Here is a 27,350-nt window from a genome sequence, read left to right as displayed (position 1 = left end):
GGTGTGTGGTCAGTTCCTTTGAAAATCCTTAACTTGATTAGAAGCCTCTCTTTGGAATTCGCTGTGTGAGAGGTCTTTCTACTTTATAAGAATAAAATTCTTCTCACATGAGCACTGGTGATCAATCTATAATGGCCCATCTCTTTTAGAAGGGAGATGGAAAGAGGCATAATATTTAAGGGCATCATCACACCAGAAACCAACACAGAATTCACTGGACTTGCCTCTCATGCCCCCAGCCCCTTACTCTCTCCCCTCCCTGCCCCCGGCCAGGAATTTCTCCAGGGCATCTCAATTTTTCCCACATCTTCAAACCTACATATTGGCAACTAGAACTCAAGCAGCCAACCAAGACTCCCTCTATTAATTGGGACTCATCTTCCTTCAAGGCAGTGGGGTACTTTAAATAACATTTTCCCCTGTCATATATATATTTGTACAGTCCAAGAGAAAAATCTGAAAAAATATATGCCACTGTTTTCTCCCAGAAGGTAGGATGCTGGGGTACTTTCACTTTCTCTTTATGTTCTTCTATACTGTTTGAATATTTTATAGAGTGCCTTTTACTTCTTTTTACATTTTTAAAAAAAATTATACAAGACATTCAAAAGCATCTTCTCATTTTTAAAAATTCATCGAATCCCTATAAAGCAACAGCCCTCCCTGAAGTTCCTTCTGCCTTTCTGACTTCCCTCTCCAGAGATAAACACTGATATTCTTTATGAGTGGAACCTTCCAGACCCTTAAGGATACATTCACATCTAAATACGCAGAAAGAGCTCTATATGTCTTCAGGAGTCTATTTATATAAATGTGATCATATTGTTCTGATTTTTATCACTCCCTTTTGTGCAAACAGGAGGCTCCGAAGAGCTTGGCCCATCCACACATCTAGAAGGTCCCTGCTCTTTCACAGTGACATGATATTTCAAAGGACAGTTGCCGTACAGTTTGTTTAATCATCCCTCTATTGAAGGACATTTAGGTTGTTTCCAGTTTTTCACCGTCACAAACAGCGCTTTGATATATACCCTCAATCTGCTTCCTTTTTTTTTTTTCAATCTGCTTCCTGTACGCTCCCGTACAAGTGCTTTTTCTCAGATGGATAATGAGTTTCAGAATGGGTAGATGGAGGGGCAGGCCCACTTTTAATTTTTGGAGGTTTTGCTGACTTACTTTTACAATCAGAAAAGGGCGTGAAGTGTACAAGAAGAATAGCCTGACTGGTGCTTGCCTGCCTCCTGAGCAGATCAACCAGGGATGCCCGAGTGGCTGGCACCCTGCACCTGTGCTTGGTCCCTGTTGGTACAGTGCCCTCCATCTCCCTGCACTCAGCCTCAACTGCTTTCTTCTTTTCCTTCTGCAGGTTCAGCCCCTATGAGTGGTACGATGCTCACCCCTGCAACCCTGGCTCTGAAGTGGTAGAAAACAACTTCACTCTGCTCAACAGCTTCTGGTTTGGAATGGGCTCCCTGATGCAGCAAGGTGGGTACCTGATCTCCTGTCTCCTCTCCCAAGAAGGATGTCTTCCATCCCCAGCAGGACCAGCAGCCTCTGTGGAATCAGTAGAACCAGCTCATCCTCCAGGGGCAGCCTCCAACCCTGCTGAGCTGCCAGAAGGTGGAAGACGCCCTGCTGTGTGCCCTGGACTCTGAGCACCTGCCCACTATCATGCTGGCTAGAACTCTCAGGATCTAAAACCAAAGCATGCAGCCACCCGGACCTATGGCTTGCAGGATGCAACCCCAGCATCTCCTACTACAGCTGAAGAGGACACAGAGCACTCTGCTTTCTGGGTCGACCTCCTATGGCCTCTCTGCCACAGAATCAGGCTGAGCAAAGTTGGGCTATGGATGTGGAATACCGGAGGTGGAGAGGCTGGGCAGAAGGCCATTGCAGGAGAGATGTGAGAGCTCAGGGGAGGCAGTGAGCATAACTTTGGGAAGTAGAATAGTCACAACTTGGTAGTCAACTGGGCCTGGGGACCTGGGAGCCAGAAGGGTCAGTTGAGGAGGAGACTGCCACCTGAGTGTGTCAGAGAGGGGACCCACAGGAGGACACATTATTTTGCCTCCTCTGGAAGGACCATATACTCCTCATGACCCTGTGCAGGCAACCAGCCTTTGGGGGGTACCAACAGCTGCTAACATACCCAGGAAGCAAAATGTCTGCTCTAACTGTAAGGTATGAAATGCAGAGAGATGGAGGGGTTGGAGCAGTCCCAGAGGAGGCCCAGCTAAGAAAGGCCCCAGAGAGAACCACCCACCCCCGCCTGCTGGCCGCAGCTATGTGTCCACTTTGCCCATGGAGTTCCATATCCAGAGCCTCTTATCTGGGGATGGGGCAACCACATCTCTGCCTGTGTTAAAGGCCCACTAACCAGGGCCAGGGACAAGGAGTTTCAAGGGACAAGGAAAGCCTCCTGTCCTTTATTCTTCTTTGTATAAACCCAAGTCCCAGAGCAATGGCCTGGTCCTCAGGAGACATCCAACAGCAAATGCTTAATTAATTAATTAATTAATTAACAGTATTATCCTGAGTGTCCACTGCACACCAGGCTCTGTACTGAGTACTTGAATGCAGAAGAGGAAAGAGCAGCTCTCTCCTACACCCCAGAGACCATTCAGCCCCCTAGAGCCCAGGGACAGGCTCCAAGCCTGGCTGGGGGAGTCAGCTGCCTAGCAGGGCTTCCCAAGAAAACAGCTAAAGGAAGCCCTTCTGCTTCAGAGGCCAGCTGGAGCCCTGGCTGGAGCAACTTGAGGAGGCTAGGGGTGACTGTCTGGGGAGGGAACCTGGGCAGCTTCCTGGACCCCAGCAGCTGGAAAGTGACAGGCAGCTTTCAAGGGAACTAGCTCCCCCTGTCCCCACTATTAACGAGTGTCCTGAAGCCTCAGCTCCTTTCCTAGCCCATCATCTTTGTTCAGAGACAGTTGGGAAGGACCTAGAAAGCCCTTATTGCGGTAATAACTTCCCCTCTTTTGCTGCCTGCTGCTATTCAAAGCCTTGGCCCCCCGTGCACTCCCCTCACGGTTTTGATTAGGAGGGAGAAAATATGTATTTGAAAACTCTCCCTTGAGTGATTTCTTTGAGAAAAAAAAATCATCCATATCAAAGCAGACACTTTTCAGATTGCAGGTCCAAATATTCTGGAAAGTTCAGGAGTCACTTGCTATTTAAATCTCTTGAAAGCTGCCTAGTTAATTACTTCAGTTAGAAGGTTTCATCTGAATTATGCTCCACACCCAAGGTCGGGAAGGAAGAATGATATATTTCAGCAAAGAGTTCTGAAAATGTTGATTTTTCTCCTGTCGCCAAGCACCACACAGCAATCTCATATTTGTATACTGCTTGTATTTCCAATGCAATTTCTCTTGAAATTATATCATTGCGGCATCATAGTATTTCTGTGAATCTGGGACAAAGAAAGGACAATTCTCTGTGCTCTGCAGTCTCAGAGAGGGGAGGACCTGGCTTAAGCTCACACAGAGTGTTGGCAACAGGATTGACTCAAGTTCCCAGGGTTCCATCTCCCACAGGTCTTAACCTAGCCCATGGATAGGCAGTGGAGGGCCGACACACCCTGTGAACTGGTGTGCGTGTGTGTGTGTGTGTGTATGTGTGTGTTGTTGTTGTTGTTGTTGTTGTTGCAGAGTAGGGGCTCTTAAATTTCAGATCAGAGCCACCTGAATGGGGCTCTGTGAACACACAGATGGTGGTCCTGCCCCTGCCTGCGGCACCGCTACCGCAAGTCCTGGGGTGAGGCCTGAGCGTCAGCATTGCCAGCAAGTGCCCAGGTGGCGCTGGTGCTGGGCCACGCGTCTGAGAGCCGCGCTCGTGAAAGCGGCAGTGCAGTCTCCAACCCAGGTGGCTCGAGCAGCCCTTGTCTGTACAGTGTAAGACTCTGCTGTCTCCTTCCCCCAGGGTCTGAACTGATGCCCAAAGCCCTGTCTACACGCATCATTGGGGGCATCTGGTGGTTCTTCACACTCATCATCATCTCTTCCTACACGGCCAACCTGGCTGCCTTTCTCACTGTGGAGCGCATGGAATCACCCATCGACTCTGCCGATGACCTGGCCAAGCAAACCAAAATCGAATATGGGGCTGTCAAGGATGGGGCCACCATGACCTTCTTCAAGGTGAGGTACTCTCCTTTCCATTGCAGTACCACAAGCTGACCTACCACAGACCCTTTGCTGAGCAGAAAACAAAAGGGATGGTGGGGGTCTCTGTCTAGACCCACAGGTCAGAGCCAATCAATGAGCCAGAAGGCCCTGGGGCTCATCCCCTCCCTCTTTCAACCAGTTGCCTTTGGGAAGCTGTGTTTATATAAGCTGCACAGGTAGGTCTCAGCACAAATTCTAGAAGATTTTGACTCTGGGACAAGCTGTATGAGTCATCAAGGGAGTTTAGATAGAAGGGAGTGGGTGAAGGGGAAGGGGGAAGGAGGAGGGACCCAGACACATGAGTAGGTCCTAGAACAATGGCCTTTGTCTTGGCTTCTCAGGGCCATCCAACACGCCAACGAGGTGCTAGCCTGAGGTGAGAAGGAGCAGTGGGGCATGTACCTGAAGGAAAAAAGGAGGCTTAGAACTCAAAGGCCCAGTTATAAACACCACTTACCTAGTATGCTATCCTCAGAACCCTGGCAGCCTCAGATACGGATGTCCAGCCATGACTTCGTTGCTTCTGTTTTGAAAATATTGGTTCAGCTCACTAACGTTTCTTCATCTGTGCCAGCATAGACCTGTCCTCTGAGAGCCAGTAGGTGTCATTATGCAGCCAGAAGTAATAGTAGTGATAGTTGCCAGCTCTGAGGCCCGCAGTGGGACGGAGCTACACCCACTGCTCAGGCTCGTGTCACCTTCACAAGTCCTGTGAGGTCAGTGCTCTAGTTATTTTTACTTTACATATGTGGAAACTGAGGCTCAGAACAATTTCTCATTCAAAGACTCACAACTGGGGGAGCCAAATGCTGCCTTCCACCAACGCCTAGGAACTAAGCCAGTGTTGCTGGGACTTGCTACATTCGGGTGCCCAGGAGGACTTGTACCACATGGAGCACTTGTTCTCCCCACAGAATGTCTGACCCAGAATGGCTGGGCAGGGGCCAAGAGCGAGTATTTCTAACAAGTCACTGGGTCTTGTTGGCATAGCTGCTCCGGGGACCAGCATTTGAGAACCGCAGCTGTTATGACCTCTCAGAAACAATCAGGACTTGGGAACTCTGCAGCTGCAGATGTGTCTCATTGATTCACTAATCACCTGCCACTGTCAGTCTGGATGCCAGGTACCCCCCTTTCTCTGGGTCCCAGTTCCCTATCCCTCAGCTCAGCTACTGCCTCTTAGGCTAAGCTTCTGAGGGATGGATTGAATCTCAGGAGGGCCAGAGTAAAGAGAGGAAGATAGAGTGGGAAAACCTTCCACAGGATCCCCGAGCACTTTCCCCACCAACCCTTCCACACTCTTCCTCGAAGTTGCAAGTAGCTTACAACGTCAAGGAGAAAGAAGGGGTCAGGAGCCAACTACTCCAACCAGGAAGCTGCAAACACCATGTGCCTAAGAAGTCACAGCTTTTATTTAGAGCAAGGGGAAGATAAAAGCATCATCAAAGAGATGTTATGAACTCTAGGATTCCTTAAGTGTGTATGAGTGTGGACAAGAATGATTTCGTGTGTACACATTGTATGGCTGCATGTGTGCAGGTAGCAGCAAATACTGCATGTAAAGGTACATGTGTGTATGCAGATGTGCACATGTGTGCCCATGGCTGGGAGTCGTCCTGTGTGGATGCACATCTGTCTGCGTTTAGACATGAATGTCTTCATCGTATGTGTATGGGTATGTGTGTGTGTATGTGTGTGTGTGTGTGTGTGTGTGTGTTGGTGAGCTTCTGTGTAATGCATCTCTGTGATCTGGACATGTGAATGTTTGCAAGTGTGTGCCAGAGTGTCTGTGTGTCTGTACGCACAGAGACTGTATGCTCAGTGTCCCCGTGGACATGCCTAGATAAGTGGGGGAAGGGGAGCTATGTAATGATGTGTGTGTGTGTGTGTGTCTCCGTGAGTGTGTGTGTGCACCTGCTTGCCTGTCCCCAGGCTGCAGCCCAGCCCTTTGACTGAGCAAGAGCCTCTCTCATGCATTACGCATGAGCCTGTCTCTAAGCAGGGCTCCCGATCAAAGGGAAGCGGCATAAATAAGCCCGACACGGGCTCATTGCCGCTGATTGGATGCCCTCACCTTCCTCTATGCTAAGATGCTCAGATTGGCTTCCCAGAGCCTGGTCCCAGCTCCCCACCGAGCCTCTGTCCTCAGCATCAAGCGGCACCTCCCGCAGCCTTCTCTGCCCCCACCCACCTTCCCTGCAAATGGCAGAGCGAGGAGGGCAGGGAAGGCACACAGATGCCGCTACCCACTGGGTCTCTGGGGCTCGAGGGCCTGTGCTCACAAGGACCCTGTGGCCAGAAGCAGCGCCTGCACATCCCCCTGCAGAACTGGCCACATGCTCATTCTCTTCTGGGTCAATCCATCCCTATGTGTCTGGCCACACTGTCTCCCGCCTCCACTCACGTGAAGCGCCTCTCACCCAGGTGTCCTCCCAGGGCAGCATGAGCACCAGGGCCATGATGTGGGTGGGGAGAACTGTGGATGTGGGCACATTAACCTTGGTTCCAACGATGGGTTAGATGCTGGCACCCACCCACAAGGTGTCTGGACAAACCTGCTTCCTCTGCAGCTGGACTTCCTGGTCATATCTTCCCCCGAGCCAAGTCGGAGCTGATCATTACTGCAGATTGTTTGCAAGTTAGAGCTGGATGAGATCTGGCTTCGACCTGCAGCAGTGGAGATGCAGAGGAGCTGGGTGTTTCACCACAGCAGATCAGTGGTGGAGCCAGGCTCAAGACTGGGGGGATCTGCTGTCTGCAGACACAGTGCTCTCACCTACATCCCCTCAGGGGTCTTCTCCTAGGAGGTGGTACTCTGTCCTTCCCAAGGGTACGTATGGCAAGGCTGACGGCAGGTGTGGACAGGTATCAGCCCCAGGAGAAGCTGAGAGCTCTAGAAGACACTCAACTTCACTCGTGTCAGCCTCAGAACAACCCTAGAAGGTAGATTATCATCATCTCCATTTTATACAAAATGAAAGTAAGGCTCAGAGAGGCTAACTGACTTACCCAAGGACACACAGCCAGTGAAATGCAGAGCTGGGATTTGAACCCAGCAGTCCAGCTGTCCTGCCAAGGCTTTCTATAAGGACCCTGTCAAAATCCTCAGGAGTCACTTGAGAAAGAAGGAAGCCAGTCATCTGAGCCAGACCCGCAGCCAAGCACAGTCCTGCTGCAGTGTAGCTGCTGAGAATTGATTCATGCTGAGTTGAAGCTGCTCTAGAATTAAAGGACGGAGTAAAAAGGAAGCAGAAGCTGAGAGGACCCAGTGCAAGAGGTCGTGTCGAGAACCAGAACCAAGCAGGTGGGATCCCCTGAATGGCCTGGGGTGCAGGCCAGCCAACTCTGTTTCCATGGAGGCTGTGAGCAGGCTTCTCATCTCCCTTGGCTGACAGTGGAACACAGGGGAGGGAGGCACCCAAGGCTGCCCAGAGGTGGTGGACAGGAAGCAGGACAACAGACTTCCAGGGCTCCTCACCTCCTGGCCTTGGCCCGCAGCCTGCGAGGTGCATGGCTGGAGGCTGCCCCGTCCCTCCAGAGGAGGTTCTGCTCGACGTTGTCAGGGAGCAGCAGACATCACAAACAACATCTCCTGTGTTGTCCTTCCTCCGTCTTAGAAGATAAAAATTAATTAGGAGATGAAAAAGGAGGCCTTTGAAAGTACCGTTTGGCTGTAAAAATATGTAGGCAAAATGTAAAGGAGAATGTGGGAGAAAGCATGCTCTTTGCAGGGAGGGCTGAGGAGCTTTGAAGGCAGAGGATGTAGGAAGACAGCTTCTGCAAAGACTCAGCCCTCTTTGCTTGGAGGGGATGGGAGCCCTGAATACCAGGGGGCAGCTGGGAAAGGAGTGGGAGCTGGCAGCCCTGAAGCCCAGGCTCCTCAGCCCAAGGCACCCTCCACCTTGCACAGCCTTTTCCCCAGCATCTGGCCTCGAAGGCATGCAGAGGGGCCACCCCTCCACGCCTTGCCTCCCAGCTCACAGAAGACTCTTCCCAGAGCTGGGGCACCCACGAGGACACTCCTCCATCTCAGCTCCAGTTTCTCTGGACCTCAGGCCTCAGCTTGCTCACAGTGTGCTGTGGCTGCTCGCTCCCATGCGGCAGCAATTCGCAAGAGGAGGGCCTGAGCTACTGTCGGACAGTGGTCATCCTAGGGCCAGGGATGCTCTTGCCCTGAAGTTCCCTCCTAAGGCAGGTGACTTTATACACGTTGAAGAGGGACCAGCCAGTAGATCCCTCTGCACTGGACCTACTGGACATTGATGTCATGGTGTGGCCACCTGCCTCTGCTCAGGGCTAAGCACTTGAGCAGGAGCCTAGAAGTCCTAAGGTAGAAAGAATGCAAAGAGAGTAGACAAAGGAGCAGCAACACGTGCAGGGCAAAGGCCAATGATGACAGGAAAGTCACTGAAAATTACTAAGTTACTGATGACCTCCCTGTGCCTTTGTTTTCTCATCCATAAACTGGGTATAATACTTACCCACATAGAGTTCTTGAGATGAATGAATGGGGTCTCTCACATACACAGCTTAGGAGGCAGTACACTGGGGACAAAGAAGGCATGCAGTAAAAGTATCTTTATTGCTTATTGCTGCAAACAGGTGATGTGCAACCCATAGGCATGACTGTTTTGCAAGCCATGGACTGCATTACTCATTTTATGAAAATTTTTTTTTAGTTTCCAGCATTTTAGAATCTGAAGGCTTTTGCATTTTAAAAATTCACATTTCCAGCCTCTTGAAAATGTGAACTATCTGGCATCACTGAGCTGGTTCTCCTGCAAAGAGCAGTTGTCGCGGGCTCACAGGCGATGTCTGTCTCCAGCTCACAGATCCCTCTTGGCCTTTTTAGTTCTTTCCATACCCAGCCTGGCCCAGTCAGCATTTCAGGATTTACCACAAAATATCATGTTATTCAATCTGCATAGCCACCTCTGCACTGGGAGAGCACTGTGCCCTTCCTTATCCCTCCCTCCTTTTCTTCCTTCCATTCTCTTTCTCTTTCCTTCTTTCTCTCCTTCCCTCTTTCTTTCTTTCTTCCTTCCTTCCTTTCATTCTTCCTTTCTTTCCTATAATACTAGAGATTGAACCCAGGGGCTTCACACTGAGCTACACACCCAGCACTTTGTGTGTTTTTTTTATTTATTTGTTTGCTTGGCTGTTTTTATTTTGAGGCAAGATCTCCCTTGTTGCTAATTTGCCCAGGCTGGGCTTGAACTTGAAACCCTTTCCTTCAGCCTCCTGGAGGGCTGGGATTATAAGCACGCACTGCCACACCTGGCTTTATCCCCTCCTTCTAACTGGGAAAAGCAAGCCTGAAAGAGAATCAAGGAGCCTGGAAGAGAATGATGCCGCCAACCATGCACAGGGACTCAGGATCAGGCTGGTGTGCTGGCAGACCCTTCGCACCTCTTCTTCCCAGGTATTCACAGTCCCTACAAGTCAGCACACTTAAGGCCCGGATTTTACAGATGTGAAAAGTGCGGCTTACAGATGTGAGATCTCTAGACTGTGGCTGCAAAAGGAGTCCACGCACTGGAGATGACCCCTCCCCCCACCCCCACTCCCAGCCCCTCGGGACTCACCTGGCAGTGGTCTGGTGTTTCTGATCAGCCTCAGGGGCTGCCTCTGGGGCAGAGGGCCAGCGAGCCTGTCCTCGCCAAGGGAATGGTAGCAGCAGGCAGAGGCGGGGACTCAGACTGACCTCCTGATCCCTATGGAAATAACCCGACAGCAGTGATTAACTGCTCCAGGACGGGGATCTGATAAGGCCAAAGACTCCATAGCCAGGGATAAGAGAGCTAATTAATTTGGGAAAAGGTTTCTTCTCCAATATGGAAAATACCCAAGGTACTGACTACATGGAATCGGATTGCTGCTGTCTCTCTGCACACCCTCCCTAGGATTTAGCTCCCTCTGAGATGGATATATATGTATTTATATATGCATATAGACTTATATACATTCTCTTGTACAGAAATGTTAAATTCTCAAGATTAAGTATCTTCAGTTGGAGAAAATCAATTTACTTCTTTGAGGAAGCTGGAAATGGAAGTCATGAGCCTGAAACTTACTTTCTTGCCAATTTTTCTGATAAAAAAAGCATCTCTGTCCTGGCAGATCGCCCTGTATTGGCTGCTCCAAATGATTCCATTAATTGATTTGGGTGAGTGGCCCTGAAGTAATCCTTATTAAGGTCCCACCAGAGCAGGGACAGGCAGGATGATGCTGGAGCCGTAGTACGTGGGACTCCATTCTCAGGGGCAGGGTGGCTGAAGCTCAGGCCAGTGACAGACAGAACTCAGGCCTCTGGTGACCAGGCCCACGGAGGACCTCAGATTCCAGGCTCCTCCTGGCTCAGATGCTTCAGATGTGCCTAAGGAGGATCTTTCCTAGCAGGCCCCCGAATCTCAAAAGTGTTCAAGGACAAGGGAACAGAATTTAAGGAAAAACAGACCATGAGCAGATGCATTGAGAATGGCGACTCAAGCTACAGAGCCAGGATGCTGGGTGGCCACTCCGGGGAAGCAGATTTCAGCCTTCTCTGCTCAATGTGATGGCGTCAGTGGGGCTCCAGCACTGGAGTAGGAGAATGGATCCCCCTGAAATCTGTGGCATAGGCGGTTTCCACCTTGTGTCTCCTCGCATCCTGACTGGCCCACACTCTGGTATCCTCTCCTACCTTCCTCATTCACTTCCTTTCCCCTCTGGTGGTTTTCATGTGTTGTCCTCAAAGCCCAACTGCCCAACCCCGCTTCAGCCTCTAACCAAAGCTCCTGTCTCCATTTCGGGTGCTGAATTCCTAGGAAAAGCTTCTGTTTTGGTGTCAGACAAGCCCGCGTAGAGGAGAAGAGCCAGAGAGAACCCAAGTAAGGGGAAGTCAGTCTCTTGTGCCTTATTTTGGGTACATGTAATTACTTCAGGAGAAATTAACAGCAAGTGAGTAGGTCCAGCTGGAAGTCAAGTGGTGGGAATTTCACAAAGGTCTGAATGCCAGCAAATGGGGACCATTGGAAACAATTTAGAACCTGGAGACAAGCAGGCAGAGGAAAGTAGTTGGGGCGGGGAGCAAGGAAGCTACTGGCCGGAGGATCTGCATATCAGGAAATGGAAATGTCATGGGCACTGCTGAAAATGAGGTGTGGCTTTAAGGAAAGAGGAGCTGGTGGGGCTTTTGGGAAACAGCTGAGAAGGGGAGAGCCGCAGGATGCTGGAGCCTGGAAGGCAGGGATGCAGAGGAAGTTGCCATGGAGCTGGAGTGGCTGCAAGAAGAGGCTGAGGACCAGGAGGAGCTGGGAGTAGCCCAGAGTGGGCTCTGAGTGCCTGAGCTCTTGGTGACTTTGGCTTTGGACCATGTGGATTTGCAGGCAGGAGCGTGGTACCTCTCTGTGAAGGTGTGCATGTCCTGAAGGAGGCTTGCTGGCCCTCGTTAATCCCATCATAGATGGAACACTGGAGGGTTCTGCTTGCTGCTTTGAGGGTCCATCCTGTCCTCACTGCCTCCAAGTGTGCTGGGATCTGCAGGACCAGTTTCCAAAGCTTGTCAGTCAGCTAGAGATAGAAAGCCCATTTTCCTCCCAGGCTCCCCAGCCCCTCCTGGTAGGCATGACTTCTTCCCCAGCCCCTAACCATGCCTCAGCCTCTGCCAGTCTGTGTGAGCACACCCGTGATCTCATGCACACCACAGGCTGGGTGCCAGTCAGACACACTGATGTCACAGAGAGCCACAGGCAGACTAGGAAACCACCAAAACACCAGGGCCAGCAAAGCCACCTGTGCCCCTGGGACCAACTGAGACAGGGCAATCCTTGCTGGGAGCAGGCAACCAGCAGCACTAAGTTCCCGAAAATTCTCATAAATGCCATGCAGCCTACTCTTCACAGGCTCTCCAGGCAACAAGGGCCCTTGGCCCCAGCCCTCCTCCCTCTATCCACAGGGACCTCTCTGAGTCTTACCAGCCCTACCTGGTCTTAAGAATGCTGGTTCTGCAGGTGGAACATGTCCATCCAGAGTCCTGTGACCCCAGCTCTGAAACAGCCACCAAGGTTTACAGACCCCCTGCTCTGAATGTTCACCGACCTCCCCCACTGGGCCAGAGAACAGACTAAACCTAAGCTTCACATAGTCTCCCCCAAACAGTACAGACAGGCCCTGCCCTGTCTGAGGAGAAGTGGGGGGCCAGGCCCACCGAGCTTGCCCTCACCAGCACTCATCTCCCAATCAACCACCCTCACAGTCACTCCTGCCCGGCAGTGCTGCTCAATAGTTAGAACACGGATGCTGGCTCCAGCAGCCCTGGCTTTGAATCCTCACTCTGCCATTCAGTACTGGGTACTTGTAGGCTACTTCCTCAGCTGTACCTCAATTTTCCCCTGTAAAATGGAACTAATGAAGGTACCTGCCTCCCGGGGTCACTGTGAAGATCCAACAACTAAAGTAAAACAGGGAAGGTGCTAAAACAAAGTCTGGATGTGGTAATTATTTAACACGTGTTAGAGAAAAGATTAATTTTTCAAAACTTTTTTGACCAATGTTGTATGCCTATCTCTGGTAATCTAAATAACTAATTTGAAGACAACAACCACTGTTGAATTCCTAGTATTTTGTTTAGTGAAATTTTGTATCTTTTATGTTTTCTAGCCACTTTTATTCTCTTTAAATAATAATAATAAAATAATAACAAAAAGCCAATCTGAGCTAGACTCAGCACTATGGGAGGCTGAGGCAGGAAGACCACAAGTTCAAGTCCAGCCTTACTAACTTAGCAATTTAATGAGGCCCTGCCTTCAAAATTTAAAATAAAGAGCTAGGGATGTAACTCAGTGCAAAGACTCTGGGTTTGACCCTAGTACCAAGAAAAAAAGAAAATGCCAATCTGAAGACCATTCATGCCATGGTGAAGAATCAGAGTTTCCAGAAAGTGGGCATGGTCTGATCTCAGCCTTATGACCTCCCAACTCTGCCTGGGGACCGCTCCCCACAGGCCTCAGTTTGCCCATCTGTGCAATGGGCCATGCTCCCTCACTCTGAAGTGTAGACCAAGCTCACGCAGGGAGCCAAGCCCCGCTGAGCAGGTGTGCAAAGCTCGATCACATGTGTACTTCCCCCCTCTCCCCTTGGCCCAGAAATCCAAGATCTCTACCTTCGAGAAGATGTGGGCATTTATGAGCAGCAAGCCCTCGGCGCTGGTGAAGAACAACGAGGAGGGCATCCAGCGGACCCTGACAGCCGACTATGCGCTGCTTATGGAGTCCACCACCATCGAGTACATCACCCAGAGGAACTGCAACCTCACCCAGATTGGGGGCCTCATCGACTCCAAGGGCTATGGCATCGGCACGCCCATGGGTGAGCTGGGGAGCAGGGAGCGGGGAGGGCAGAGCCCCACAGCTGCTCATGACCCCAGGAAGTTGGCACTGCCTCAGCCAGGGCCAGAGGGACAGAATCACAGACTTGCAGAGGTTGGCCCTGGCCTGAGCAGTGGGAAGTGGGGCAAGCAGTGTGGGGGCGTCAGTTCCCAGAGGTCATCTCTATCTCCCCTCATCCCTCCACTGATGCAGCGAAGAGGCCTTCCAGGGACCCACGCCAGTGGACCTTCGGTGGGCTACATCATCCACCTAGTTGTCTTAGGTAGACTTAAAAAGGGACCTCGGTGGTAGAATCCCCTTGTAAAGAGCTCATTGACCAAGTTGGTGATGGTGGCTGGCTCCAACCAGAGTGTTGACGGGCTCCAATAAATGATGAGCCGAACAGGAACCACTGACAGCCAGGGTCCCCTCTTCCCTTGCCAGGATCTCCTTACCGGGACAAGATTACCATCGCCATCCTGCAGCTGCAGGAGGAGGACAAGCTGCACATCATGAAGGAGAAGTGGTGGCGGGGCAGCGGGTGTCCCGAGGAGGAGAACAAGGAGGCCAGTGCCCTGGGCATCCAGAAGATCGGTGGCATCTTCATCGTCCTGGCGGCTGGCCTGGTCCTGTCTGTGCTGGTGGCCGTGGGCGAGTTTGTGTACAAGCTCCGCAAAACGGCAGAGCGAGAGCAGGTGAGCCCCTAGCTGACCTGCGCGGCCCTGAGAGGGAGAGGAGCACTGTGTGGCCTTGCCCTGCCGGTGCCCGCCACGCCGCGCTCTCACCCGCTCTCACGGCAGCCCATCTTCATCCAGTCACCAGGACACCCTGGCCCTCTCCTTCGCCCTGACCCCGCCCAATGTCCTCTGCTTTTACTCCAACCCAGGAAAAGGTGCCATCACTGCTGGCCTGGACTGTACCTTCCCGCCTCCGCCTCCGCACTTTCCGGCTGCTGTCTCCTAGGTGCATGGAAGCCGGGACCCTGTTTAAACCTTAATTCAAACCATTATCAGTTTGCCGCATAAAACCCTCCAGGGTAATTGTTGAAGCCTGGAGGTGGTGGCAAAGCGTTCATTATACTCTTCTCTCCACTTCTGCGTATACTTGGAAATTTCCATAACCAAAAGTTTTAAAAGGAAGAGTTACAAGGGCTGGCCCACGTGTGCAGACAGTGGAACTGGGCTCTGCTAGTCTGATTAATTCAAGCCTGGTGGGGCAGTGGTTCTGGGGCCCTGGAGCAAATTAGAACCACAGGGAGAGAGTTTTCAAGTGCTAATGCCCTGGCCTTGCTCCCAGAGACTCCATTTTAATTGGCTCGTGGCAGAGCCCAGCACAGTGTTTTCAGAAAGCTGCAGGGCGACTTAAACATGCACCTGGGTAGAGGCCTCTGGGCTGGGAAATCAGCGCTCCTGGAGAAGTTCAGGGGATCCAGGTGTGGGGGAGGGGGTCGCCGTGGAATCCTCAGCGCAGGGAGCTTATCCGTCCAGCACCAAAGGGAATGGGCCCGTTTCAGACAGCCATCAACCTAAGTCAATAAAGAGCAGGACAAGGAGAGTACCAGCTGTTCCAGTTACCCTGGGTGAGGGGAGAGACCCTTCCAGAACTGTTAAACTCTAAACAGGTACATTTTTGTAGGGAAACTCCACAGGACATCCACCACTTATTTATACATTATTCATTCATTCACTCATTTTCAGAAGATTTTTGAGTTTGTTTGGTTTGGTACCAGGAATGAAGCACAACATTTTGATTGCCAGGCAAGCACTGTGCTGCTAAGTCAAAGCCCCCTCTTTCCTCTTTTTTTTTTTTTCAGATTTTTTTTTAAGGAATTCTACAAAGGTTGTTATGTCGCATATTCTTGTCTTCAAATTAACTGTTCAAATTATCAGACAGAAGAATCCAAAATTGGTCAAGAAACATTTATAAAAAAGGAGTGAGAAAAACAATTTAAGTATTAATCACTCCTTTCAATATACCAGCAGAAATCAACAATTATCCAAGCTATCCTGTATATATACATATATATTTCTTTTTCCCCTTACTTCCTTCTTTCATTTCTCCTTTCTCTCATCACAGTTGTTCCTTCCCTTTGACCAGTTTCTTTCCTTTTCATAGTATCTTGTGTACCTTTCAGATTTTATTTACTCTTTCATGTTTTTACACTAGCTAAACAATATGATATTTACACACGCAAGTCTGATTTATTTCACTTATGAGTATGGTCTCTAATTGTATCCATTTACCTATAAAAGTAATAAGTTTATCTTTTTAAATTAATTTTATTGAGAAACAAATAGCAATGAGACAGTTTCAAAACAGGTTAGTAGGCCAGTTACAATAATTAATACATTGCAAATTGTTGTCTTCATAGTAGTTATTCATAGTACAAGATGCAGACATGATAGCCTGTCTGAGTATCTTTTTTATAGCTGAATAATACTCCATTATATAAAAATACCACATCTTTTTTAAACCTTCCTCAGTTGATAGGCATTTGGGTTGTTTCCAAGATTTAGCTATGACACATTGTGCTGCTATAAACAAGGGTGCGCATATATTGCTGTAGCATGATGTTTACGGTTCTTCTGGAAAAATATCCAATAGGGGAACAGCCGGATTTATTTTTTGAGATAGGGTCTCGCTGTGTAGTTCAGGCTGACCTTAAACTCACTATGTAGCCCAGACTGACCTGGAACTCACAGCAATCCTTCTGCCTCAGCCGCCCGTGCCCAGGGAGAGGTTCGGTCTCTAAAATTGGCCACACATTTAGACCGATTTCTGTTTTAAGAAATGCACCCTCCCGAAGTGATCCATGATATGTGTAGTTTCACCGACAGATGTTTGTTGAAGCACCAATTATAACAGGAAAAAATAGAGAAATTGCAACAACATGGAATGGTTTTAAAAATATAGTATATATCAGAATAGAACAGCCACACTATTTAGGAATTCCTGTTAACATTGGACAAAGCTCCAAACTCCATCACAAACTTGAGGGGACCCAGAGCCACTCCTAGCCCTTCCTGCCCTTACTGTGCTGGACACCCTGGCCCCTCTCTGTCCCAGGACATCACCCACATTTCTGCCTCCAGACATGCATGCGTCCTGCCACTGCGCCAGCATGGAATGCTGCTCCCTCTCAGTACCACATTCTTGGCACCATCTGATCGTCACCTCCTCATGCAGCCTGGCCTACCTGTCCCCATTCCCGCCACCTCTGTCCTGTGTTTCCACTCTGCTCTCTTACCATCATCACTATGAGTATTATTTACTCAATCAACCAGAAACTCTCTGACAGATGGGGCTTTGTCTGTGTTCTCTGGGACTAGGTGTCAAATGCCTATTTCAGTGCCTGGCACATAGTAGAGTCTCAGTAACTATTTGCAGAATGCAGAAAGACAGGTGATATCCTGCAGTTAGTAATTAAGGAAGGGGAGATCTACAGAGGTCACAGCTCGGAGGAGACAGAGCCAGACCCTATCCCAAGTCTCCATTCCCCTGCACCCACAATCTGTATACAGCTGGCCGTGGCGCTAATACCCTGGCTTCACTGGGTAAACTGAAACAGGAGCTACCTCCACTACCTTACATACAAGCCTCCGGACAACCACTAGTGGTTGGTCTCATAGAAGCCACCATCATCAAATGCATGTGGCAGTATTGCTCTTTTACTGTCCCTCTTTGACTGTCAGGAGGAAGGAGCTGCCGCCCAAAAGCCCTCAAGGACTTGGCTACCCATTGGCCACCTTGGCAAATACTGCTGCACCATCCTGAGTGGGAGGGCAGTGATTCTTCCTTTGATCAGAAGCCCTGTCAGAAGAAGGGTCACCCACATTTGTCCTCCCCTAATGCTGGAACTGGGCTCATGGGAGCGAAACTGGCTATTTCCTGCCATTAGGGTTTAAGGAGAAAAAGTCAGATTTTAATGCACATCCTCATCAGAGCCTCAGTGTGCTCTTCTGTGAAGTGGTACCTGTTACACCTACCTTAGTCTCCAAATAAGAATGTAGGGCTTCATAGTCTCTTGGCTATGCAAAGGAATCATCATGCAGGGGTCAGAAGGCTGGGGAGCCAAGGTGTGAGGAAGATGGGGTCACCTTAGCACAGTCTCTGGGAGGAAGGTGCGGAGCTGTCTAGAGCTTCAGCCCAGGCCTTGCTCATCAACTCTTGTAATTTCCCCAGCGCTCCTTCTGCAGCACCGTGGCCGACGAGATCCGTTTCTCCCTCACCTGCCAGCGTCGGGTCAAGCACAAACCACAGGCTCCCATGATGGTCAAGACCGACGCTGTCATCAACATGCACACATTCAATGACCGCCGGCTTCCAGGCAAGGACAGCATGACCTGCAGTACATCTTTAGCCCCCGTGTTCCCCTAGGCACAGGTTGGGTGGGGACCACAGGCCTGGGGCAAGGCAGAGGGAGGCAAAGGAGACTGGGAGGAACAGCCCAATCCTCAAGTTGGGCTTGGGAACCAGAGCAGCTGCCTGCATGCTGGGCCAGGAGCCCTCCGCCCTCATCCACCAGGACACCAGCAGGCCCGCAAGCCCCTTCTTGGGCTATGCCCTCCTCCTGTCTCTTCTGTGGGTTTCTAAAGCTGCCAGCCAAGATAGCCAAGGCCAAAGGAAGCACATCCCTCTCTCAGGCCAAATTCACCCATCCCAGTTCTTGTACTCTCCTCTACAGTCAGGAGTTTCTGCTATGGCCCAGCAGAGGTTACAGAACTTGGAAGACAGCTCTTAGAGCGTTACTTCTCCCTCAAGAGGCCCAGGCTCTCTAGGGCTTGACCATGAGGAGGGAGACGCAAACCTTGGCACCTTACAGTTGTTACAGTATGGCCGTCAGTGGGAGCCCAGGGATGGTCAATCCCATTTACCTGGGCAAAAGGAAGACTACAGCCTTCAGGGGCTGTTCACATAATCCTGTTCTTGTGGATTTGGTTTTATGTATGGCCACCCCTCAGCAAAAAGAAAGGCAGAGTGGGAAGGAGAAGTTTGGGTATGAGGGAGAAAAGAATGCACAGATAGAAGCCACCATCCTGGATTCTTGTGGATAACATCGCAACGGTTTCTGCATCTTGAGAAGGTCTCCAGGAAAACACACAGTATAGTGGTCATGGCAAATACTTCTCCACTTCTGTCCAGAAGAGAGAGGACCCCCTAAATCTCTCACAAAGGATGCCCAATGACTCAGTTGATATTTAAACCTCAGCAGATGGATTCCATGAAAATCCCACAGGTCTTTGACCAATGGGGCTCACTTTGCTGGTTAGAAAGCTGTTTACTAAGCCCTGTTGGTATTTGGGAACCTGGGCTCTTTGCCATCTACTCACTGGCAACTTCTTATTCCTGGCCAGTTGAATGTGGCCTCCCTCTGTTATCCTGGAAAGAGAAGAGTAGCCTCAATTGAGGTGAAAATCAAGTCACCTTTCTTGGAAAGAGCCAGTGTCCTACTACACGTACTCTTTGGGGTTAGGTGGGAAAAGCCAGAGGGATCCAAATAATTCCTGGCCTCCTGGACCTGCCAGACTTAAGGATGCTCATTAGAAAAAAATCATATTTTCAGAAATAGGATGTCATAGCTACATGGGCCCAGGGGGAGAGGGAAGCTGCTTCCTGGAGAATTAACCAAAGACCCAACATGGAGACATAGATCATCTTGATCCTTTGTCTCTTATCCGGAGCAGTTGCAGCCTTGGGGAAGACAACAGAGGACAGGAATACCAGCCAGTAGAGTACCAGTAAAGGTATGGACTAGATAACATGTGGGGCTCAGCTTGCTGTGAATGTTCTAGGGGACTTTAAGATTCTTTTAAAAAAGAATGGAAATTGAAGGGTTAGGCAAAAAGTGTCCTTAAAGAGAGCATAATGGGGCCCACAGTAGGCTCTGTGCAGGGGAAGGAGAGCTGGAATTCTGAACAGAAAACCAGGGGACACCAGCTACCCCTCCCACCTAGCTTCCGGTACTGCTAGGGGGGGCCAGCTCAGCTAGGAAGAGCTACATTTCCATCTCAAGGGTCTTCTCAGCAGCGAGGGGAAGGAGCCTCTCTAGAAAAGCAGAAGACCAACCTGGTGGGGCCCTCCAAACTGTGAGCTGCAGGATGGAACCCATTGGCCCCCCCAAATGACAGCAGCTCTGATTGGGTATCTATGCTGGAGGAGTGGAATGAGGGTGAGACGTATAGTGAAGCCCGATGCATGGAATGGTAGGGAAAGCCATGCTAGCATGAGCTTCGGGAGGCTGTGAGCACATGTGTGTTTGAGGTATGAGCTTTGGGGGCTGGGGATGAGGGACAGATTTGGTCATTTGACAAAGTCCAGGGCATGCAATAACAGGGGAGCCTTTGGGACCTGGTGTGTGTATGCGAATATGTGTACATGAGTGAATTCTAAACAAGGGAGACAAATCTGGACCAGCAACAGAGCCCTATCTATGTAAAAACAGGAGAAGCCATGTCGTGGGGTTCTGGTGAGAATGCGTGTGTGTGTGTGTGTGTGTGTGTGTGTACGTGTGTGTGCATGTGTATGCATGCATGTGCCTGTGCTCTAAACAGGTGAGAATCAAGGGCAAGAAACCCCTGCAGCATAGCCAAATGTGTGTTAAAGGAGAAGCCATGTCATCAAGGGTTTTGTGTGTGAGTTTGTAAGCTCCTGTGTCCACCAGAGAGCAGGAGGAGGACACACAATGCCTGTTGTGTGTGAGGAGCCCTATAGATGGAAGTTTGGAGAATGTGTGAGTGTGCTCATGCCCGTGTGTGTCCAGACACACACATATGTCCCAGCTCACAGCAGGAGCAAGACAGACAATCAGGAAGGCTGGGCATCAGGGTCTGCATTCCTGTCATGGGAGGGCTTGTGTGTCACTCTTTGTGGAGGTCGCACAAGCATACTCACAGGAAGATGGCCGGGGGCTCCCCTCCTCTGTGGCTCATGGCTGCGGACTCCTTTGCTCTGGTTGGGGTGTCCTGTTTGAAGGACACACTTTTTCTTTTACCATTCTTAATAATAGGGTTCTAGTCAAAGTCTTTACCATTTGCTCTTGCCAACCGCAATCACTAACCACTGTCTTACTTTATGTAGTACAGTTTCATAGCACACACCCTACCCACGCTCGTGTCACACACACACGTGTGCTTTTGTGCATGACACTGAATGAATGTGTCATGTTCTTCTGAGGCTATGCACTATATAGACTGTGATGGGAAGAAGAAAAGGGGTTTGCTGGGGCAGAAGACTTTTTCATCCAAGGAATGAAGAATGGCAGACAAGCAGAGGTGCCATTCCGTTAGGGGACTTCCCCCAAAGGTCCTGGTATGGCTTTCTGCTCCTGCCCAGAAGCGTGAGCTGTGCTGACCTCCCCTTCCATTTGAGCCTTAGACCTGGAGGTGCGTCATGCTCAACCCCAGGCTGATGTCCTGCTTCCTGGAGACCAGTCCAGTGTATGGAGTACAGCAGGGAGCACCCTGCCTGCCCTGAACTGTGACCCTCCCTGGGTGCTGAAGCTCACGCCTTGTCTGGGAAATGGGAGGGGAGGGTGAAGGGCCGGAAGGGTGTGTTCCTAGGAAGGAACTTAGCCTAAGTGGAGGTTGCCCTGCTGCCAGTAGGGTGCAGCCTTACTGGCACGGGGCACACATGTGCATGTGCATGCTGCGTGGCACAGAGGCACTGAGGAAGGCTTGGAAGCACAAAGTGGGATGGAGCAGAAGACGAAACGTGCCTGACGGGTGCACCTGATTGTCCCTGTATGGTCCCCAGGACAGCCTGAACTGAAGAGCGCTTCCCTCCCCCACATTGTCACTCTGGCCAAACGGAAGAACAATGAGGAGGAAATGGCCCCATCCCCTCCCCAAGGTTCTGGGACTTTTGGCCACTGAGTCCCTCTACTGTCATTCTCTTGACCCAGTGGTGACTTGGGTGACTTGGGTGTCCACTGCCGTGGACAGTTAAGAAAAGCCCAAACAAAGGCTTTGTGTCTAGGAGACCCCACTGTGCATGTAATCTGCAAGAGAGAAAGTGCCCATGGCCCAAGAGCTGGACTCTGAATCTCGGAGTTGGGGGAGGTCTGCCTCTTCTTGGTCCAGACTCGGCCTCAGTCAGATAAGCACAGGTGACTCCTGCTAGCACCAGGCTAGGACGGATAAAAAGTCTGGACAAGCTCGATGTTGCTCCCCTCTGTAAAGTCTGGGAAAGCAGAAATCAAACTCAGAACCAGATTGTCTAAGAACCATCAGAAGCCCCCTTCTGCCTTCCTTTCCAAGGGATGCTGGGGTAGGGGAGTACAGCCTGTGCTTCTTCACTGAGCATGAGGTGGAGCCTTCTCCGAGCCATTTTCTGATGTGTGCACAAGTATCCAAGCAGACTAACATCACTGGCCCACAACCGGATACTCATCTGGAAAGGGAGGACCTGCTGGAACAGACAGACAGCTGTACAGGTTTACATCTGACACCAGCCCAGCCCCAGGCGCAGATACAAGACATAGGCCTGCTGTGTGGATGGTCTCTAATCAGACACATCTGGAAGTCCTAGTGAGCAGGACACATCTGGAATGGGCTCAGCTACTTGCCACAGTGGGAGGGCCCTGCCCTCTGTCTCCACACCATTCTGAATCAAGCTCTCATTTCAGTGCTGCATTTGCTCTGGAGTTAAAATTTTCAGAGTTGAGGGGGTACATTGAGTCACAAAACTGTTTTAGGTAGAAAGTTAATGTTCTGTACAATATATATATATGAATGTAAATATATATATATATGCTGTATATATATATATGCACAGTGTATATATGACCCACAGCCCACGTGTATACAACCCTTCCCCGCACGTCTGCACACAGAGTGTACAGAACCCAGCCAGTGCGAGTGGGGACTAGGTGACAGATGGGAGCTATGACAACAAGGTCTGGGACAAAGGTTGCATAGCTCTTGGGGACTGGGCAGGCCCTGCATCCAGCAGCACTCCAGACCCTAAAGGAGAGGACAGTACTGCAGAGCTGGACAGGGCGTGGGGGCAGGGAGTGGCCATGGGACTTTGTCCCATCTGGGACTCTATCTTGGGCAGGCTGTCTGGGCAGGTCTAAGAAGCAGCGTCATGCTAATGCCTGGCCCCTGCACCACCATCACACTTTTTGTTCTGGGGCAGTTAACAGGGAGCAGAAGAACTGGGACAGAGGAGGCCATGACCTAGGCCCACTCTCATCCTGCCTTCTAGTCTCCTGGTAGATGGCAGACTCCATCTGTAACACTCAGATTGTCACCCCACACAAGAGGGCCCACAGCGCACAGCTAGAAAAAAAAATGCATTTTGTAGAGAAAGACCTGAGGGCATCACCAGAATGCCATCCTGCACCCGGTGCCCTGGTCACCAATCTTGCTCTCAGTGCCCCTGCTTTCTAGGACAGAGGGCCTCAGAGCACCCTAGTTTGTCTCAGTTTCACAGATTAAAGCCCTAAGGCCTCCTAATATCGGGAAGCAGCCATTGACTCAGTAAGAGGCTAGCCAAGTGTTTGCTCCAGCTCAGATGCCCTCCCCAACCTGGGACCAGCTGCCAGGGAACAACCAAGGAAAGAGAGATGAGAGACAAGAAGGCAGCACCCACCCAAGCACAGCCTGGTGCCAACTGGCTGCCCTCCCCGCCTCACGTCTGCCCCAGCAGGCCGCACACCTCTGTCCTGCCTCATGTGGATCTGTCTGTTCCCTGCAATCCCAGTCCTTTCACCCCCTTCATGGGTCCAAGCATCCTGGAGCATGCAGGGAGAGATCTGGACTGGGCTTCACTTCTGCACTGGTCATAGCCTACCCTCTGCTTCAACCCCAAGCACTTAAGCGGTCAGCCTCTGGGGTCTGGCCAAGTGCATTTTAATCCAGCCTCTGTGTAAGGTCCTTTCCTGGCTGCTCAGAGACCAGAGGTTCTGGGGGCCCTCATGCCACTGTGTTCCGAAACCCCAGGCCACCTCTGCCTGGGAAGACTTTCGGGCTGGGCCTCTGGGATGGGGACCTCAGTTCCCAGCCCTGGGCTGAGCCCCAGACAGCACCATGGGCCACCCAGAGCCCTGGCCAGTCCCACGACCCAGCCCAGAGTGCCTGGACACCTCCTACTCCCATTCTTCTTGGTTCCCACACACTGGTCTCCGGGCCATTCAGGGGATGCCCTTTGTGGACATGCAGAATTTCTATGAATATAGTTTTTTGTAAACATTTTGTAACAATTTGGGTTTCATAGTAACTGTGTTACTTGCCAATCATTCTAGGCTGATGTAAATAAATTTCCAAACAAATCCGATTATTTTCCTTTTTAAGACACTGTGATATATCAAAGTGCACAGTTTGCTGTATGAAGTAATATGGTTTTAAATTTTAAATAAAGAGATGTTTCTAGAAAACAAGAACCCCTTGAGGTGTGCCTCCTGTTTCTCTTCTCACCTTAGACCCTGACACTATTTGATGTCTTCCCTAGGGACAATGGCGTCAGGGGCTGCTGACAGTGTTGGCTAATTCCAGTTCAGGCAGAAAGACTGTAGTGTCTGTCCTTGAAACTGCCTGGCCTCTGTCCTTCCCACTTGAGCACATTCCTGCCCAACTCATCTCCATCTTCAAACTCTCTTAGCAGTGGCCTTGTTCTTCAGTACCTCTGTCCCTTGGGTGAGGTCCAATGGACATCACATCACAGCCCAGCTGGGCCCACCAGAGATCTTGCCTGAGATTTTTTACACTGAAAACCAAAAGAGCTCTGAGTGGGATATTCTCTGGAGACGAGAGGCACCCGTCAGAGTTCAAGCTGGGAATTTTTTTAAGCTGGGATGTTTACAGCAGGGAAGATTGAACGCAAGGGTCTATGACACCAGTGGAGAGAATGGTAGAGCAAGGCCAGCCTCTAAGCTTGCCTGAGATCTGTGAGGGAAACACTCACCCTGGAGTCGTAATCCAGGGTTCCAGAAGTCTGGGACAACCCCTGTCATAATCGCTTCTCACTGCCCAGGAAGGTGGCGCCAGAGAGTGGAGGGGTATGCCTGAACTCCCTCATGTTCCAATGACAGAAATAGCCCCAAAGGAAGCAGGAAGATAGGCTCTGTGTCACTTCTACCCAGAACAGAATACCTCAGGGAAGGTGGCGAGGAACACCCCTACCCTGGCCAAGTACAACTAGCCTGCAGTTTTCCCTTTGACCTGGGAGAAGCTTCCTTGGCCAATACTTCATTCATCATTATTATTGCTATTTCTGCATCCAAGGCAGTCACTGAAAAACCCTGGTGACTTGGAGGTGGTGGGACAAGACAGGTCTGGGGCAGATTCTGGTTGGGGTCTTTTGTGGCCTCTCAGTTTGGAGAGTCCCACCCCAGAGGAGTGTCCTTCCTCTTGAGCTTGGTCATCCCAGCTCCCTCAGAGTACTGAGGTCTAAGACCCACTGAGTTAGGTCCCACCCCTACCTGTCCCCACCACCTTCTACGTCAAGGATCTTCCTTCTCTACAGCAATTTAGGGTGGCTTCCAGGACCAGAAGACATGTTTCAAGGCCCCTCCACCACCTTGATTTAGGGAGGTGACCTTGACAATTTATAAGCCTTGGTTCTCTGCCTTAGCAGGAGCGCACTTGAGAGCAAAAGCCATGAGCCCGGGCGAGCACCTGTAAACGAGAGGCATCGTGTGGGCTTGCTGTATGCAGGGCTTTTTTCTGCTCCTCAGTCAGGCACCCCGCCCACCCTCCTTTCTGTCCCCCATCGCTGGCCTATAGCAAGCCTGGGAGCAGGAGGAGGTCAGGGCTGTGTACTCAGGCTGCAGACTGCCATTGGAAGAACCAGGCTGGGCTGGGGTTCCTCCTCCCCTGGGGCTGCCATGACACTTCCTTAGGAAACAGAAGCTGGCTGTTTAAGAAGCATCTGTCATTATGGAAACAAAGTTGCCAGGCCATTTTTTCTTTTACTATTTTTACTGCAGTTTCATTATCTTATGCAAATGAGGCCGCTGATGAAGCCTTTCTGCAGGGTGGCCCATGCTGGGACCAGCTCCACAGAGGGGATTTATTGCCTGCCTCGGCCTCCAAACAGAATCCAAGATGAGGAGGCCCCATGGAGATGGCTTCCGGAGCATCAGCCCCACCCTGGAACCATCAGCTGTTCTCCGCATAAGCCCCACAGTCCAACCTCAGCCACGTGGTGCCCTGTCCTTTTATCTCCGAAGGCTTAGGCCTCTGTTCCCAATTCCCCAGTAGCTGGAACTTCTTGGGGACTGAGTTGCTACTACCCAGCAGGGTATAAGGGAAATGAAATGTATTTGGTGTTTAATCCACAATGGATCCCATAATGCTAGAGGAGAGGTGAGTGTTACCCTCTTACTTGGGTGCCCTCTCCCCAGAACACACCCCTGCTTGAAGGCTTTGACTACAAGGTAAGAGTATGAGGGTGAGGATGAGAGGTACCAACGAGAAATCAGCCAATGAAAGCTCCTGCTCCAGGCCATCTGCTGCCTAGGTGACTGGGCCTCGGTCCATAGGGAACTTGGAACCAGTGTAGCCCATGCAACGTGCCATCCCCCTAGAGGGGCGGGTGCTGACTAGCTGCACACTGAGTCCTGGCCACCTGTTTGGAGGGCTCAGCCCAGACACTTCTGGCATGCCACAGGCAGCAAGGCAGGCTCCAGACTGGGACAAGGCCTCAGGGAGAGCAGCACACATGGCAGCGCTCAGGAAGCAGGCAGGGCGCTTTGCACAGACACGGTGAAGGCAGAAGACTTGTGCAGGACACTGACAGCACCAGCTGTGATCCCTACCTCAAATGAAGAAACTTGGGGTCCCGGGGTCGCTGCCTAGTGCATCCCCATACTCCTTTCTGCAGTTCTGGCCCCTCTGATAGACCCCAATCCCAGCCTGTTCCAGGCTGTCTCCCATGCCATTTTCTCCCAACATAAAGTATATTGGCAAAGAACACACCACCCCAACCTAAGCCAACTCAGAAGCTCCAGGACACAGAGGAGTGTTTCTCCAGGTGGCTGTAGGGTTCTGTCCATTACTTCTGGTCCAAAGCCTTTACTTTTGGTTTGCTGTGAAGATCAGCTCCCTTTCTGCATTAGTAAGCTTTTCTTTACCATGACAAAATACCTGAACTAGGCTCACTGTATAAAGGAAAAGAGGTTCACTTAGTTCATAAATGATTGGGGTCAGGGGCATCATTCCTGCACTGGCTCAGTTCTGGTGAGGGCGCTGAGCTGTAACATAACCTAGTGCTTGGGAGGGAGTGATCACAGAGCAAGTGATCACATCTTAAATCAGGAAGCAAAGAGAATTGAGAGAGGCTGGCCTCAGGCCCATCACAAGAATTATTGTAACCCTTTCCAAAAGCATGCTTCCAGTGAATCCAGTGGGGGTCCCTCTAGAACCCACCTCCCAGTTTCCACCTCCCCATATCATCACTAAAAACCAAGCTCCCAACATGCGAACTTTTGGGGATACACTTAGCACTCTCCTTCCCCTCCACTCTGCCTCAGTTTACTAAGAAAAAAAATCTGCTAACACATCTTCTGGGACAAGCATTTCATAAGAGCCTTCCAAGCACTGTGCCCTGACAGAGCCTTCCCTTTCCACTACCAGGAGGTCAGACCTAGCTCCGTATTTCCCAGGGTGTGCCCAGTGGTAAAATAAAAAAAGTGGAAAATCTGAATTTTCCCAGTCGCACCCACCTGTGGGTTAAGGATGAGGCCAGTCTGATGCCAATGACTTTGCGCCTTCCTGTGACCCAGACCTCCAGCTCCTGCAGGCTCCCAGGGAGAAACTCTTGAACTCCAAACCACTCTCCTATCTCAGGACCAAAGGCCTCAGAGCTCCCAGTGCTCAGCTTGCTCTTTCCCAGGACT

The 27,350-nt window shown here is 50.7% G+C and overlaps 1 protein-coding gene across 1 annotated transcript in view; it reads left to right on the top strand.

Annotated features, from left to right (window-relative positions):
* The window catches only part of Grik3 (glutamate ionotropic receptor kainate type subunit 3), a 209,286-nt gene extending 190,573 nt beyond the window's left edge, over positions 1–18,713 (top strand). Inside the window, exons 12-16 of the mRNA XM_004641031.1 lie at positions 1,367–1,485; positions 3,922–4,139; positions 13,292–13,514; positions 13,958–14,208; positions 17,696–18,713. Coding sequence (XP_004641088.1) covers positions 1,367–1,485; positions 3,922–4,139; positions 13,292–13,514; positions 13,958–14,208; positions 17,696–17,890 — 1,006 coding nt within the window. The 3' untranslated portion in view covers positions 17,891–18,713. The remainder of the gene's footprint in view (positions 1–1,366; positions 1,486–3,921; positions 4,140–13,291; positions 13,515–13,957; positions 14,209–17,695) is intronic.
* Positions 18,714–27,350: the final 8,637 nt, after the last annotated feature.

The sequence above is a fragment of the Octodon degus genome, unplaced genomic scaffold (genome assembly GCF_000260255.1).
Source record: "Octodon degus isolate 3935 unplaced genomic scaffold, OctDeg1.0 scaffold00130, whole genome shotgun sequence".
Lineage (NCBI taxonomy): Eukaryota > Metazoa > Chordata > Mammalia > Rodentia > Octodontidae > Octodon > Octodon degus.
The sequence above is the reverse complement of the archived record's forward strand: the minus strand, read 5'-3'. Positions and strand labels throughout refer to the sequence as shown.